Genomic DNA, 14,319 nt, shown 5'->3' with positions numbered 1-14,319 from the left:
TTGTCTGTAAACCACTCAGTACTCATGTTTATTTATAAAGTTATTTCCTAAAAAGGTTGCACATAAATAGTTATCAACAAGATCATCATACTCTGCTCTGGTCTGCTGTAAGGCCTCTCTCCAGAGCCAGGTGCAGGTACCATGAAGGGACATCGTGGAGGGTCAACGGCAAGCTCTGCGGCCTAAGCCATGAGGAACAGAGACGCCGTGTGTGTGGCTTCCCCTGCCCTCCCTGCGGCACCTGCTGCACCTCTGGCCCTGGGCCCCACAGGATGGGCTCTTCGCCTGGACCCGTTAGCACGTGCAGTCATCCAGCTCAGGCCTGGCCACTGCAGCATCAAGGCTGGGGCATCATGGGAGGGAGCCCCTTGGATACCCCAGTCGCTATAGCCGACACAGCGGGGGGAGAGGGGTGTCACTTGGTTAGGTTTTCATAACTGCCATGAAGGAGGCCTGCAGGAGGAAAGATGGCAAGGGCTGGGCAGCGGCTGCCCTGGATGGCAGCTGGGGCCTGCCCCCCTTGTGCACCGCCACAGCTACACTGCCACAGCTGTTACTGCAGCTCCCGCCCCTTGGCCCTCCTGCCAAGAGACAAGTGTGCCCGTGTCCCCAGCCCCACACCTACCTCCTGGAGGAGCTGCCCCAGCCTCTCCTGGCTGTGGATGGAGCGCCTGCGGGATAGAAGACACAGTAGCCTGGCTGGCCCCCAGCCCGAGGAGCAGCTGCGCTCACCTCCTGCCGCCCCCGCCTCCTGCCACCCCCTGCACGCTGACATGCCCTGCCTGCTGCTGCTCTGCTGGAACAGGTCGGAGCTGGGGTGGGTGGGCTAGAGGGGACGAAAGGGAGGGGCACACACACGCTGAGGAATCCCCCCCAGCCCTAGAGCCCCACCTGTCTATCCTGGTGGCAATGGTCACCGTGAAGGCCCCTTCCGTGTCTGGCAGGTAGGTGGAGGGCACGATCCTGTAGGTCCCTGCCGACAGGTGGCAGAGCCGGCTTACTTCCTGGGTGTAGCGATGCGGCACACAGCTCAGCAGAGGCTCCTGAAGTAGCAGGCCGGGTGAACTGCGGCTCCCCCCGTCCACCGGAACCTGGGGGACACACGGGCTCAGACAGGGGAGGCCTATCCACTGGGCCGCCGTGGCCAACAGGAACGGCTCTCCTTCCTCAGTTTGGCCTGTCTGAGGCTGGGCTGTGCGGGGTCAGGCAAGACAGGGGCACTCTGACTGGATCTGGATCTCCCACATCACACACCTGCCCTTTCCCAGTGGGGACACCCGCCCAGCCTGCCAAGCTGGGCCCACCGCTCACCAAGGCCCCATAACCCTTGTTAGGTGTGCAGCCCTGCCTGGGGGACTACCACCATCACACGGCCCAGGGCTCTGTCCCAAGACTCATCTGACCGGCTCCTGGTATTGGCACTTTTATCAAAGCTCCAGTTTTTATCGAAGCTCCCCCACAGATGCCCCAGGGGACAGCCTGGGGCAAGCAAGACTCCACAATGAGCCCCCCCCTGCTCTTGGGGAGCACAGTGGCTCTGTCCTCCCAAAGGTACACAAGCTTCTCAGAGACCTGCCCTATATCCACAGCCCAGGCTACGTGTGCCTCCCCCCACCACACCAGCCATCGTCCCAGCCTATGCCCTCCTCGGGCACCCGCTGGCTCATCAAGCCCATCTTGAGGGTTGTGAGCCACTTCATTGCCATGGCATCTGGGCCTGCAACCTTGGACCCTGACACTGTATCTGTCTCCCTTCCTCCAACCACAGGTCTGCTCAGCACAGCACAGCCAGAGCTGAGGTGCAGAAAGGAGATCTGGGGTAGCGTTTAAGATGTACAGGCCTGCCTGGGCCTCAACACCCGCTCCTCTTCACCGCATGACAGCTTTCTGACCCAAGAATTATCTAAGCCTTGCACTGGGTGGCATCTGTCCGCATGGGCCCCCCACTGTCTTTTGTGGCCCCCTCCCTCCCTTTCCTGCTCCACTAGGCGAGCCTGTGCTAGGGTCCCCTCCTGGTCCCCAGAGGACGCCCTCTCCCTGGAAGAGTGGCCCCAGAAGGTTGGGGCACAGGGAAGAGTGAGGCTACGTGGCTTTGGGGCAGCTCCTGGTGGGGCACACCCTTGGGTCTCCTGGGCAGGAGGCACAGCTCAGGGGAGCAGAACTGACCTCCTGACACTGCTGCTCTGAACTGGGGGAACAGACGGGGGGCTGTCTGAGCTGACCCAGGGCCCCAGTGAATTACAGACTTCAGGAAACTAGACATGGATCTTGCATGGGACCGGCCACCCGGCTGTGCCCACACAACCAAGTCCAGGCCACCTTCATGCCTGGCCACCCGTGGGGACACAGTCCCTCTGAGAGCCTCCCTGCCCCCCGGATCAGGAGGAGCTTGCCTGGAAGACGTGGAAGCCAATGGGATGGCACTGGGCGTCCTGGCAGTGCTGGCGCAGAGTGATGCGGATGCAGCGGGGGCCTGGGCCCTCGGGGACGGACAGGGGGAAGCAGGGGTTGCTAGGGTAGGAGGCAAAGTTCCTGCTGCCCCCTGCTGTCTGGCCGCTTCTCCAGGAGCCCCGCAGCTGTACTGTCTCCCACTCGCCCTCAGGCAGGGCCTCCCCAGGGGCAGGGCTCCCAGCCGATGGCTTGATGGCACTGCCCGGGAAAGACACACGGGAGGGCGGCTGGCAGCGAGCTCCGGACCGTGGACACACACACCCCTCCCATGAAGCTGCCCAGGCCATGCTGCCCTTTTCTCCTAGAGCTCCTCCATGACCCTCACCTGAGGGAGATTCTCCCGCTAGAGAAGACCCGCAGCAGAAACTGCCCTGGCACGTCCTTCAGGAAGGTGCTGGGCACAGCCAGGTAGTAGCCCGGTGTGAGTTCGCAGCGGAGGTGGACCTCCCGGTCGTAGGCATGGCACAAGGTGCCAGCCACGGGGGGTGTGGACAGGACCCTGGGCAGGCTGACCCGCCGCTTCTCCACCTGCACAGAGGAGGGCTGTGGGCCACCATCCTGAGACAGGCCCCGCCACCTTCGCCCACTGGAAGGGCCTCTCAAATGACTTCACGAAAGAGCACCTGGACCTGTGGGTCCTTCCCAGCATGGCGGGGGTGGGCCCAGAGTGCTCCCCAGGCCAGGTCTCTCACTCAACCCAGGGGTCAGAGTCCCCCTGCTCTGGGAGACCGCAGACCAATCTAGATGGGGCTGGGCCCCGTTCCCTCCTGCCAGTCAGCCAACAGCTGCTTCTGCTTCATCTCCCTTTGTCCGACAGACACGGGCCGGGCTGGGCAGAGCTGGGTCTGTGGGAGCCCCAGCAGATAGGCGACCCGGGAGGATGAGGCAGGTAAGGCTCCCGGCGCTCGCTCATGTCCCAGCACTCTCAGGCCCTGAGCAGGGAGCCAGGCCCAGGAGGAGTTACCTTCCAGATATGCAGGCCCACGGCCTGGTAGTCCTCGCTCAGGAAGCTGGCCGGGCTCCTCACGGCACACTCGCCCCTCGCCGGTGCCCGAGCCCGGCCTGCCCGGCCCGTGGCACGCACCCTGGGTCTCTGCAGGACGGCAACAAACACCTCGCTCGGTTCTGAGACCCGCAGCCAGTATTTGGGGTTGCTGGGAAAGCCGCTGTTGTTCCGACAGCCTCCTGCCGACTGCCCCTTGACCCACGCCCCAGGCAGTTCCTGAGTGTGGCACAGCGCCTTTTCTAGGGAAGAACCAGCAGGCAGCAGCCTCAGGAAAGGGCTCCCACTCGGGCTTCCCTGCCACTCTCACCAGCACCAGCTACAGCACCCTGGAGGCAGGAGCCCTGCAGTCTCCCACCACCTTAAGCCGCCTGGAATGGGAGGGGATGGAGCGCTCACTCCGCACACAGGGTGAGCAGAATAGGGCCCGGGGGCGAGGGCTGGGCTGGTGCTGCTCAGCCCTGACATCCGGAGGCAGGGAGGCTCAGAGAGCCTGTGCAGGTTGGCGTAGCCCTACAAGGGCCTGTCCCAGGTTAGGCCTCCCCTTTACCTGAGTAGAGGCTCTGCAGGTAGCCGGTCTCCGTGATCGGGAAGCCAACGGTGACTTCATCAAACTCCCGGAGGAACTCCTCCTCCTCCACCCAGAACTCTCCTTCCTGCAGCTGGGACAGCAACTCGGACTCATCGGCTGGGTCTACCTGGCTCCACCCTTCGCCCCTGGAAGGCAGCTTCTTTCAGCGGCGGCCCGTCACCCCTGAGCTGACAGCACTGACGGGAGCTCCGTGACCTGCCAGTTTCTTGCCGGCCCAGCTCAGATTGGCTCTGCCCTGGCCATACCCCCCTCCCTCTCTGAGGCTCCTACCTCTGGACCTGTCTGTCCAGAGCTGATCCCCTAAGCAGGCTTGTTAAGGCTGTGCCTGAGCTGCTGCTAGCCTCAAAACAGCTCTTCACTGCCGCTCGGGGCCCCAGACCCCTGCCTTCCCTGACAGCAGCACAGTCCCGGCCCTCAGCCACACTCACCCCTCTCTCCAGGGCCCCTGCCAGCACCGCCGGCCCCAGGGATTCTGAATACGCAGCAGCAGGAGGCTCTGGCCGGCCCGGCCCTGGAGCTCTCGCAGATCCGACACAATGAAGGCATGAAACTCCCCCAGCTCCCTGGCACCTGGGTGAGGAATGGCTGGGTTGTAGGCCGGAAGTCCCCAAACTGGGCACATGCACCGGTCTGTCTCCCTTCCCATGGGATACATTAGCCCACCCGACCGTGGCCATGGCAGCGCCTAGCTCCCAATGGACAGCTGGGGCTCCTTTCCTGACCACTGTGGACAAGTGAGCTTAGGAGTGGCCTGAGCCAGTGCAGAGCCCCAGCTGAGGACCTGGGTGTAGACTGTGGCTCGGCTGCCAAGGGCCCAGCTGGCCATTCCCTTCTTGGGGCCTCGGTCCCCGCTGGGATGGAGGAGCAAGGCTGGCCAGCTGACAAGGCAGTGCAAGGCGGGATCTCAAAGGTGCGGCTACAAGGGTTGTCAGCAACAGGTCTGGGACCTCCAAGAAGAGCAATCTCCTGGCCAGGCCAGCTAGCTGAGTGGGCAGGGGGGCACTGCGTGGCCAGAGATTGTGGGACCAAACACTGCTGGGGGGCAGACTGGAGACCCAGAAAGGAAACAACCCTATTTGCCCAGAGTCCCTTGGGTCATACCATATGGAAGTGTAGGAGCCAAATGGTGACTAGAGCCCCACCTGTGGAAGAGGGGTGGCAGTCCAGAAAGAAAAAGAAATTTCTAGAATGTCCTTAAAAAGCTTTCTTTAGGGGCACCTGGGTGGCTCCCTGGATTAAAGTCTCTGCCTTCGGCTCAGGTCATGATTGAGTCCTGGGATTGAGCCCTGCATCAGGTTCTTTGCTCAGCAGGGAGCATGCTTCCCCCTCTCTCTGTCTCTGCCTGCCTCTCTGCCTACTTGTGATCTGTCAAATAAATAAATAAAATCTTAAAAAAGAAAAGAAAAAGAAAAACCTTTCTTTAGAATGGTGCTGTAGGGGCGCCTGGGTGGCTCAGTGGATTAAGCCTCTGCCTTCGGCTCAGGTCATGATCTCAGTGTCCTGGGATCGAGCCCCGCATCGGGCTCTTTGCTCAGTGGGAGCCTGCTTCTCTCTCTCTCTGCCTGACTCTCCGCCTACTTGTGATTTCTCTCTCTGTCAAATAAATAAATAAAATCTTTAAAAAAAAAAAAGAAAGAATGGCGCTGTAGCCACCACTCTGAGTGTCTGCCCAAATCCCCAGCGCCGAGACACCTCTGCGGGATCCAGCTGAGCAACGGCAGCACCCCCTGCTTTGTCTGGAGGTTTCTGCAAAGCCTGGGGTGCTAAGAATGAGCCCTGCCCCAGCTTGGGGGCGGCTGATGCCAAGCCTCAGGGAGAGTTCTGACGCTGCACCCTGCACAGTCAGCATGGCACCTGTGGGCCTCCCCCTACCCCCTCACAGAGTGGTGGCAGCCTGACCTGTGCCCAGCCCAGTGGCATTCACTGTCCACACACACTGTTTATTTCAACGTCTGTGTCCTTGGGCCAAAAAACCCATTATGAGAATCATCCTAAACATGCAGGCTGTTAAATATGGAAACATTCAGTAATTCTGTCCCTAATGTGAGAGACTGGAAAGCCCTGAAACGGGTGATGTTAAGGGGCAGAGTAAGAGGACACAGCAGCCCGGCTGACAGAATGAGACACCTGCAGTCCACACAGCGCCAGAGAAAGCAGAAGGGAGCACGAGGTACAACACACAAGACTGTTTGTGGAAAAGCCCCGAGGGTCATGGAAAAGTCAAAACAGTTCTGTGTGCACGGTTTCTTCATTTTGAGAAACTTCCTTTAATGAGCACGGAAACCACTCAAACGAAAACCTGAGTCTGATTCTGCCAGGGTGCCATGGGCCAGAAATGCCGCCACCCCAGGTTCTGGAGTTTCTGGTGGCGGCCGCCCTGGCAGAGGTTCCATCCTCAACCTACTCCCGAAGTTGGGGAGAAAGAAAAAAATCAAGGGAAAAGGGGACCCTCCCTCTGGAGAAGGACAGGTGGCAGGGGAAGGTCACACACCAGACACCGGGTTTGAAAGACAAATGTCTTGTTTTCCACTCAGTCCTGACGGGGGCCCTGAGAACCAGCCCGTGTGCGGCTGTGGGGCACAGGGGCACAGGCCCATCCCACGGGCACCTGCCTGCTGCCTCACCTGCTCTGGGGCTGAGCACCGAGCAGCTTATCAGACACCGGTCCTTGAGGTTGAGCAACTGCCGACAAGTCCTGTGCTCTGAGCCGCCAGGCCTGTCCTGTTGGCCACTGGTTCTGACCAAGTCCTTCAGGCTCCACCTTTCTGCCAGGCCCCCAGTGAGGTCCACCAGGGCATCAGCCACCTGCCCTGCCCACAGGTGCTCGTAGGACCCGTAGACCCTGGGGAGACATAATCACAGGAAGTGAGCCTCTGGCACAGGGACACAGTGGCCTGCCTCTCTTCCATCTGCAACACCCTCAAATCACCTGACCCTCCACTTCAGTAGCTTCTCTTTACTCCTGCCTCATCCTCACCAAGCACAGACATCACTGGACTCTCAAAGGCCACACTGCACAGTGGGCCCAGCCCCACCCTATGGCCTCCAGCATGGACACAAGCGGGAGGCAGCATGAGGCGTGAGGCTGTGAACACGCACTGCTCCACTTCTCCAGATCGAACCCCACCGTGGTCCTGGGATGGAGGCACTCGCACCCACATCACTGCAGGCCTGCCTTACTCCCTTTGTGCAAAGGTCTGCTTATCACAGCAGCCTCTTCTGGCAGGCTGAGCAGTATATTCTAAGACGGCCATTTTCCCATTCAGACCTGGGGTGAGGGGCACGGCCTCAGGCAGGATCTCGATAAGCAAGCACAGAGACCTGGGTGGCTTTACTCCTCCCTGACTTTGAAGCGAGGACAGGGAAAGAGGGAGTGGGTAGCAGGGGTGGGGTTGTGGGGGGGGGCACAGAGATGGGCACTACAGGCCCTGTCTCAGAGTTTCTGTCTCTGGACAGGTCGGTCCCACCGCAGGCCTGGCTGCCAGGTTCTCGGGACTGAGGAGGGCACTCAGCCCAGGGAGAGCAGAAACGTGCTGCCTGGGAATGGCCTAAGGCAGCTGTGGCTCCCCAGCCCACCCCAGTCTGGCCCCTTCAGCCTTCGGCACGCGTACTTGGCATAGACCTTCTCCAATAGGGGAAGCCAGAACACATCCTCTCTCTGGCACCGGGAGAAGCAGAGTCTCCCTGCAAGACAAGGCAGACGGTCATCTATGGTCACCTCCAGCCAGTGTCCAAACTGCCAGATTCGACAAGTAAAGGAGCCACGGTACGTGTGGTCACGCCAGCTTGGCTGTCCTGGAGGGAAGACCTACCACGCACAGGGAAAGGCAAAAGGAGAGCATGAGAGACAAACCATGCACTGTTTCCCACGCACTGTCACAAGAGCTGCTCCACACTCCCCTGCTGCTCTGCCTGGGTCCTGACTTCGCTCCACAGCTGGATGTCCGTGTGGATGCAAAACCCAGTAGCCACATAGAAAACTAACAGACTTTCCAGTAAAACATCTTAGGACCACACTGCCGAGTGTCTCTAAAACCTTAAGGCCAACAATGATGTCTTACTGTCCCAAATAAGCTCTTGACCTAAATCCAAAACAAACATGACTTTTACAGGCAATTCTCAGCAGAGCTGGCTGCGGATGGCAGTCACAGTGACCCCCCAGCTGCAGGTGGGGCAGGGGTGGGGGTCTCAGCAATTCTGCCAGGGCCTGGACCCAGTGCGTTCACTGCAGGCTTTGGAGTTCTGATCCAGAATAAGACACAGGTGGGCTCTGCACCTACACAAGCTTGTCCGGTCCTGCTCTGTCACTTACTGACTATGAACATGTTATCAACGGTTTTAGCGTTGTTTGCAAATGAGGGTCAAAGCCAGACAGGCCCTAAGCACAAAGGCCAGCAACTATGGTGTGATTAGCAGGGCCTTGGGACATGAGAGTAGCTCCAAAGGGGTCACTACTGTCAGTGTTGCTGCTTTAATCAATAACGTCCAGGCAGGAGCCAAACAAAGCTGTGAGGCTCCTGAGAAGCACACTGAGCAGGCCTTTTATACCTGTGCTATCAGCCTAGCCTCTGTTTTAACCACCTTTTGCCAATTTATGTTCAAAACTGTTAAAAACAAAAAAATCAACTAGCTAGGGAAACATACTCCAAACCAAGGGCATAGGACCTGCCAGCCGAACCTTCCCTACTCTGGGTAGCTGTGCTCATCTTTGCATCCCAAGCGCACAGCCTGCATGAGAGCCGAGGGCTCAGAAGGGCAGAACAGAGGGGAAAGCCCACCCTGGGGACACCTCAGAGCCCCTGTGGCCTGAGCGCAGAGCTGTCTCTTCCATCAGCTACACCAGACAGCCACAGCAGAGCCCACAGAGCAGGAGCTTCAGCTGCCCTGCCTCCGCCTTCCTTCCTGCGCACAGCGGACAGGAAGACAGCGGAAGAGCAGCCCTGCCCGCCCCAGATACCTGGTTCAGGAGCTGCTGGCTCTTCTGCAGAGCGGCACAGGCACACAGGAGCCAGCAGTCTCCCAGCAGCCCTTGCTTCACCTGTCCGTCCAGTGGGTTATCTGCAAACAGCCGGGGCGTGGCACAAATTTCCTGAAATAAAGAATATCACCCAGTTACATCATGCCGGGAAGACTAGTCTCTAAAACTAAGAAGACAGGATCGAGGTGACAGGCCTGGGGAGGAGCTCTTCTGGTCACCCATATTGCGTAAGAGGGAAGGGGAAGCAGCTGGCCTCCCATAGCCCCTCCTGGCTTTAGATCACCCCATCCGGCTTAAGTCCTAGGGTCCTGTCTCTGTCTACCTTCCTAAAATGGCAAAACTGCAACTCTAGATGAGTCCTACCATCTCCCTTCTCGAAACAGCTAACTTGCCCTAGAAAGTGGTTTCACTTTAAGTTCGTAATGGCAAATCTCAGACAGATCCTCCATACTGCTAGAATCCTGCTTGATTTCCCCAAACCCAGACTACTTTATACCTTCCCCTTTCCCCTCCTAACACTTCCATGCCCTCACCCTTTCCCACGGCCCTCTGAGCTGATGACCTTGCCAGAAGCTTCCTCAGAAGCAACCCCCGCCTGATCCCCTCTCCTGCCTTCTTTAGAGCCAGTGTTCCTCCCATGACCCCCTCCCTCCTCCACCCCTGCAGGGAGAATTCCACCAGCATAAGGCAGAGAGAACCCCCATCTTCTGTAAGATACTGCCCCCCTCTGCATTATCTCCCCTTGGGTCTTCCCTTCTCTGACAGACTTCTTGTGAAAGAGCTGCCTTCCTTACTTCCTCCATCCTGCTCCCTAAGCATGGGCTCCTCCAGCCTCTAGGCTAGTCACCTCTGTGTTGTCAAATCCAAAGGGCTCACTCTGTTCTCGTCTTTCCTGACACTTGGCAGCATCACAGAACAGTGGCTGTCCCCTTGCACTCCCCCACAGTCCCCTCTTGGCTCCCATGGTTCCATGTTTTCCTGGCTGTCCTTTCACCTCACCGCCTGCTGGCTCTCCAAGCTACCTGTCAGGACTCCTGCTTGAACCCTCTAGGGAATGTTACGGGCCCTCAAGGCTCAGTTCCAAGCCCTCTCTTCTTCTTCAGACCCACTTTCTCCTGAAGTACTGTTTGGGGCCCTCAGCCCTGTTATGGGCCCCATTCCCAGATGTCTGGGTCCTCTAGCCCAGAACTTCCTGAGCACCTAACTCTCAAGCCCACCTGCCTGTGGACAGCTCTGCTCACACCTGTGCGAGCAAAATGGAACGCCAAAGTTCCATTCCTAGCTATTCCCCACATCCCAGTGTCTCCAGCACATCAAACAGGAGCACCATCTACCCAGGTGCCCAGGCTACAAATCTGGAAGTCGTTCTTGATCCTTGCTTCATCCTCACCCTCTACTTCCAATTGGTCACTAAGACTCATTAACCCCCTCCAAATTATTTCTCAAATCCATCCACTTCAAAGCCCCTGTCCTACAGGGTGCCATGCTACCCTGAGCCCCTGCACCTCTCTCTAGGACCACTGCATTCCTGCCCTGTCAGTCCACTTCCCAGCCAGCAGTAAAAGTGAGCTTCTTCAAACATAAACTCACTCAAATCCCTCCTCCACTAAAACCCTCTAAAGGCCTCCCTCTGTGCCTAAAATGCATTTTTAATCCCAATTCCACTGGCACTTTCGTGCTTCCTGAGCACCTCTGTGACCTGAGCCACGCTGCTGCGAGGGCTGGTGACAGACCATGCAGCGGTACTTGCCGGCAAGGGAGGGCTCTCCCCAGGTCTTACTTATCCCATGAACCATTTGTAAAGATGGTCTGCACTAGCGCACGCAGCACTAGGCAGGAGCGTCCCTCTCCATGGACAGCGTCAAGAGTTCCCATGCGGAAATGCCGGTGCGAACAGCCCTGCCTTCCAGAAGAGCAAGAGCACGGTCCATCCCGGCAAACGCGGGAAACAGAGCCGGGCGCCTGTGGCCGGGAGAGCCGTGCGGCCCAGAGGCTCGGCCGGCCGGACGCCCGTCAGAGAAGAGGGCCGGGCTGGCGTCTGCTGCACCGGACTTCTCGCCCTGCCCGAACGCCTTCGGAACCAAGATTCGCGCTGGCTCCCTCGCGGGGCACCCTCCCCCCACCCCGCTCCTAAGGGCCGCAGCGGCACCCCGCCTGAGGCAGCGCGCGGGGCCTGACCCAAGGTTCAAGGCTCGGCCCGAGGTTCGGGACCCAGCCCGAGGTTCGGGGCCCTGCGCGAGGTTTGAGACCCAGGTCGAGGTTCGGGGCGCGACTCGAGGTTCGGGGCCCGCGCCAGCCGCCCCACCTGCGGCCGCCTCCATGTGATGTCCTCGCGGAACTGGGCCAGCGGCGTGGAGAAGTTAGAGAAAAGCGAGGAGTCCGAAGCCGGGAAGTCGGCGTCCCGAAAGAGCTCCCTGGCTGGCGCCCGCATCCTGGGCGCCCCGAGTTCCCGGGGGCTGCCCGCGCCCCCGGCGCCGAGCGCGGCCCCGGAAGTAAAGCCAGTCCGCCGCACGCCCCGCGCGCTCCCGCTCAGTCGCCGCGGTTACCGCCGGACCACGTGACACCGCGGCCCAATCGCACTCAAACGGCGAAAGGGCCCTCCCCCCGGAGAGGCGTGGCTCCCGAGCTCTGCAGTCGCGGGTCGGTGTAGTAGCCCCGGCTGCAGTTCTCTTTCCGGGGTGGATTCTGGGGGGTTGACTCGGCCGCTACTGATCCCCCGCGGGCCGACGGGCACCGTGTGGTCGAGCCGGTGCAGCTCGTTCCGGGGCGTTGGGGCCGGTTGGGGTCGCGGGCTCTTGGGGCTGAAGGAACCTGAGAGACCTGTCTGCCGAGGTCGGGCCGCGGACTACAGGTCCCAGCATGCAGCACCGCCTCCCGGAATGCTCCTCTCCTGGCGGCGGCGGCGGCGGCTACGGGTCGGGCCGCCTGGTCAGGGAGGACTCCGTGAGAGGCTCACGGGGGAAGGCGGTGGCGAGCCGCTGCGGTGGCCAAGGGCTGGGCTCTCGGCTGCAGCTGGCCGGGGGGAGGGCCTGTCGGGCTTGGGACGCTGTCTTCTTAGCGGGGCAGACGACGAGGCGGCCGCAGATGGCAGGATATATGGCCCTATGGGCGGGACAGTGAGGGACCTGGACGTGCGGTTACGGCTGCGGGCAGGCAAGGACAGGGATCCCGGGCCCTGCCTCAGTATTTACACTCGCCGCGGGAACCGGCATTTCCCCATTCCTGGGAAGGATGGAAGGCAGGCCTCCGGAGGCTTGTCCGCCGGCCCCGCGAAGCCTGCTTCAGTGGCACCTGAGCCTTCCCAGAGGGCTGGGCAGGGGAGGAGGAAGCAACCTCAGCTCTTGTCGTGGCAGCTCTCCGCTGCTACTGGGGTTACTCAGATCTTGCGTTCCAGGCTGCCTTTACCCAACCTCCAGATAGGAAGGGTAGTCTAGTCTGAGGGGTTCTGCTGTGGAGCGGATAAGTCCCTGCTGCCAGGAGAGAGGCAACCAGGTTCCCGTGACAGTGGCAGCTCCTCCCTACGACTGTGTCACACTGTGGGAGCCCCACCCACCAGGCTATTTCAGAGGCCTGGAGGGCTCTGTTGAGGTTCTGGAAAACAACTAGGTATCTCAACTCCTGTCTCTGGAATGCTAGGACTTCATGACTGTCAACATTCCTATAGCAGTATCTCCTGCAGAAGATGCCGGTGACTCCTTGGGAGGCTGGTGGCTGCACTGGAGCCGAAGGGAATCTGGAAAGGCCTGGACTCGGCTTCATATTATGGTTCTGACGAAGTAAGTGACGTTTCCTACGTCACTGGTTGCTGGGTTGCTGGACTGTTCTCCCCTGGTAGCACACTGGGGAGAGTCCTAGAGGCCAGTCCGCCATCTGGAGAGCAGGCAGCTTCCTGCGGACATGTGCCACACACGTGACCATTTCCTTTCCCGAGCCTGTGGGTGTTAACAGGTTCTATGGAATCTGAGCCCTGCCTCCGCCCCTCCAGCCCCCCAGGTTATCACTACTCTGGAGTTTTTGTGTTCCGTGACTTTGCTCACACTTATGCCCAGATGACTCCCTGTTGTTTTTCAAGGGATAGTCTCTGACTTCACCACTTGGGGCTGGGGGTTGTCTCTTCTGAACCCCCACATCTCTTCCTTGTTCAGTGAGCAGTAACCAGGCCCTGTATTCTCATGGGGACACAGAGAGTAGAAACCTGATTTAGCTGCTGCAGCTGAAGTCGTCTGGGGAGTCCAGACCCCTCCCTAGCTCAGGGTCAGAAGTTTGAGAGAGGAGCATGTGCCCCAGCTCAGAGCAACAGGGCACAGGGAACAGTCCGGGGGGGGGTTCCCCCACAATCTGCCCAGGGCACTCAATGGCGCCTTCTTTTGTAGCCAGCTTTAGCTGCTGGCGTGTGGAGGGCTGGTGACAGAGACTGCTGCAGTCAGCTCGTGACCACAGGGGGACAACCCGGAAGACAAAGGCCTGACACGGAGACTCCAGAGCAGAAAGAGCCCGGTGATGTCCCCGAGCCCCTGATCTTGTTGGTTCTAGGATCGTCCACCTTGGGATTATGATTTCATAGATAATAAATACAGTTTTACAGTTTGAGTAAATTTTGAGTTGAGTCTTTTGTTTCAGCCCTGTATACCTTGTCCAGAGGCCTGTATGCATTGACTACCACTGTGAGTCAAGTTGCCCCAAAACTTAGAAACTTAGACATTTATTAGGTCAAAGTTTCTGTGGGTTAGGAAATGTGGCGGCAGGTGGCTGGTTCTGGCTGAGGGTCTCCGGGGATGGCAGTCACAGTGTCGGCCAGAAATGAGCCAGCTGGACTGGCTGGGGCCGGAGACCTCCACTCCTTGTCATGTGGACCTTTGTGAAGCTGCTTGAGTATTCTCACCACTCGGGGTTTCTCCCAGAGCAAGCGATCCCAGGGGAATGGAAAGCGGACGCTGCGGGGTGGTTTTAATTTTTTAAAGGTTTTGTGTATTTATGTGAGAGACAGTGCACAAGTGAGAGCTCACAGGCAGGGGGAGCAACAGAGGGAGAGAGAAGCAGGCTCCCCAGTAAGCAGGGAGCCTGATGTAGGACTCGATCCCAGGACCCTGGGATCATGACTGGGAGTGGAAGGCAGACACTTAACCGACTGAGCCACCAGGCGCCCCTCCAGGGTGTTTTATGACCCATCTCGGACGTCCTCCATTGTTTCCACCATGTTCCACCACGTTGAGTGCAGTCCACACTCAAGAGAGGGAGCATGAGAAGCTGTGCACATGCGTTAAGGCCCCTGTAGGCCCTAAGGGGTGGGCTGGG

General features: G+C 59.3%; 1 protein-coding gene across 2 annotated transcripts; it reads right to left on the bottom strand.

The window, feature by feature from the left end:
• CAPN10 (calpain 10) lies at positions 1 to 11,552 on the bottom strand. 2 transcript variants are annotated; one of them, XM_059393856.1, is made up of 12 exons: positions 11,330 to 11,552; positions 9,004 to 9,135; positions 7,658 to 7,854; positions 6,671 to 6,888; positions 4,475 to 4,616; positions 4,005 to 4,171; positions 3,416 to 3,696; positions 2,777 to 2,979; positions 2,394 to 2,649; positions 892 to 1,091; positions 626 to 671; positions 1 to 453 (listed from the first exon to the last, which is right to left on the bottom strand). In XM_059393856.1, exons 1-12 carry the CDS (start codon positions 11,453 to 11,455, stop codon positions 424 to 426), a joined length of 1,998 nt encoding a protein of 665 aa, XP_059249839.1. In that variant the 5' UTR covers positions 11,456 to 11,552; the 3' UTR covers positions 1 to 423. The 2 variants fall into 2 exon arrangements, with proteins under 2 accessions (XP_059249839.1, XP_059249840.1); XM_059393857.1 differs by having other exon boundaries at positions 3,416 to 3,544; positions 4,005 to 4,116.
• Positions 11,553 to 14,319: the final 2,767 nt, after the last annotated feature.

Source organism: Mustela nigripes, chromosome 3, assembly GCF_022355385.1.
Source record: "Mustela nigripes isolate SB6536 chromosome 3, MUSNIG.SB6536, whole genome shotgun sequence".
Classification (NCBI taxonomy): domain Eukaryota; kingdom Metazoa; phylum Chordata; class Mammalia; order Carnivora; family Mustelidae; genus Mustela; species Mustela nigripes.
This window is presented reverse-complemented; position numbering and strand designations above follow the sequence as displayed.

Coding starts and splice junctions, on each gene's coding strand:
- CAPN10 (XM_059393856.1), bottom strand. CDS start 11,455: ATGCGGGCGCCAGCCAGGGAGCTCTTTCGGGACGCCGACTTCCCGGCT. Junction 4,617..6,670: donor GGTGCTCAGCCCCAGAGCAG/GTGAGGCAGCAG, acceptor TTCCTCACCCAG/GTGCCAGGGAGCTGGGGGAG. Junction 2,650..2,776: donor AGCGGGAGAATCTCCCTCAG/GTGAGGGTCATG, acceptor TTTCCCGGGCAG/TGCCATCAAGCCATCGGCTG.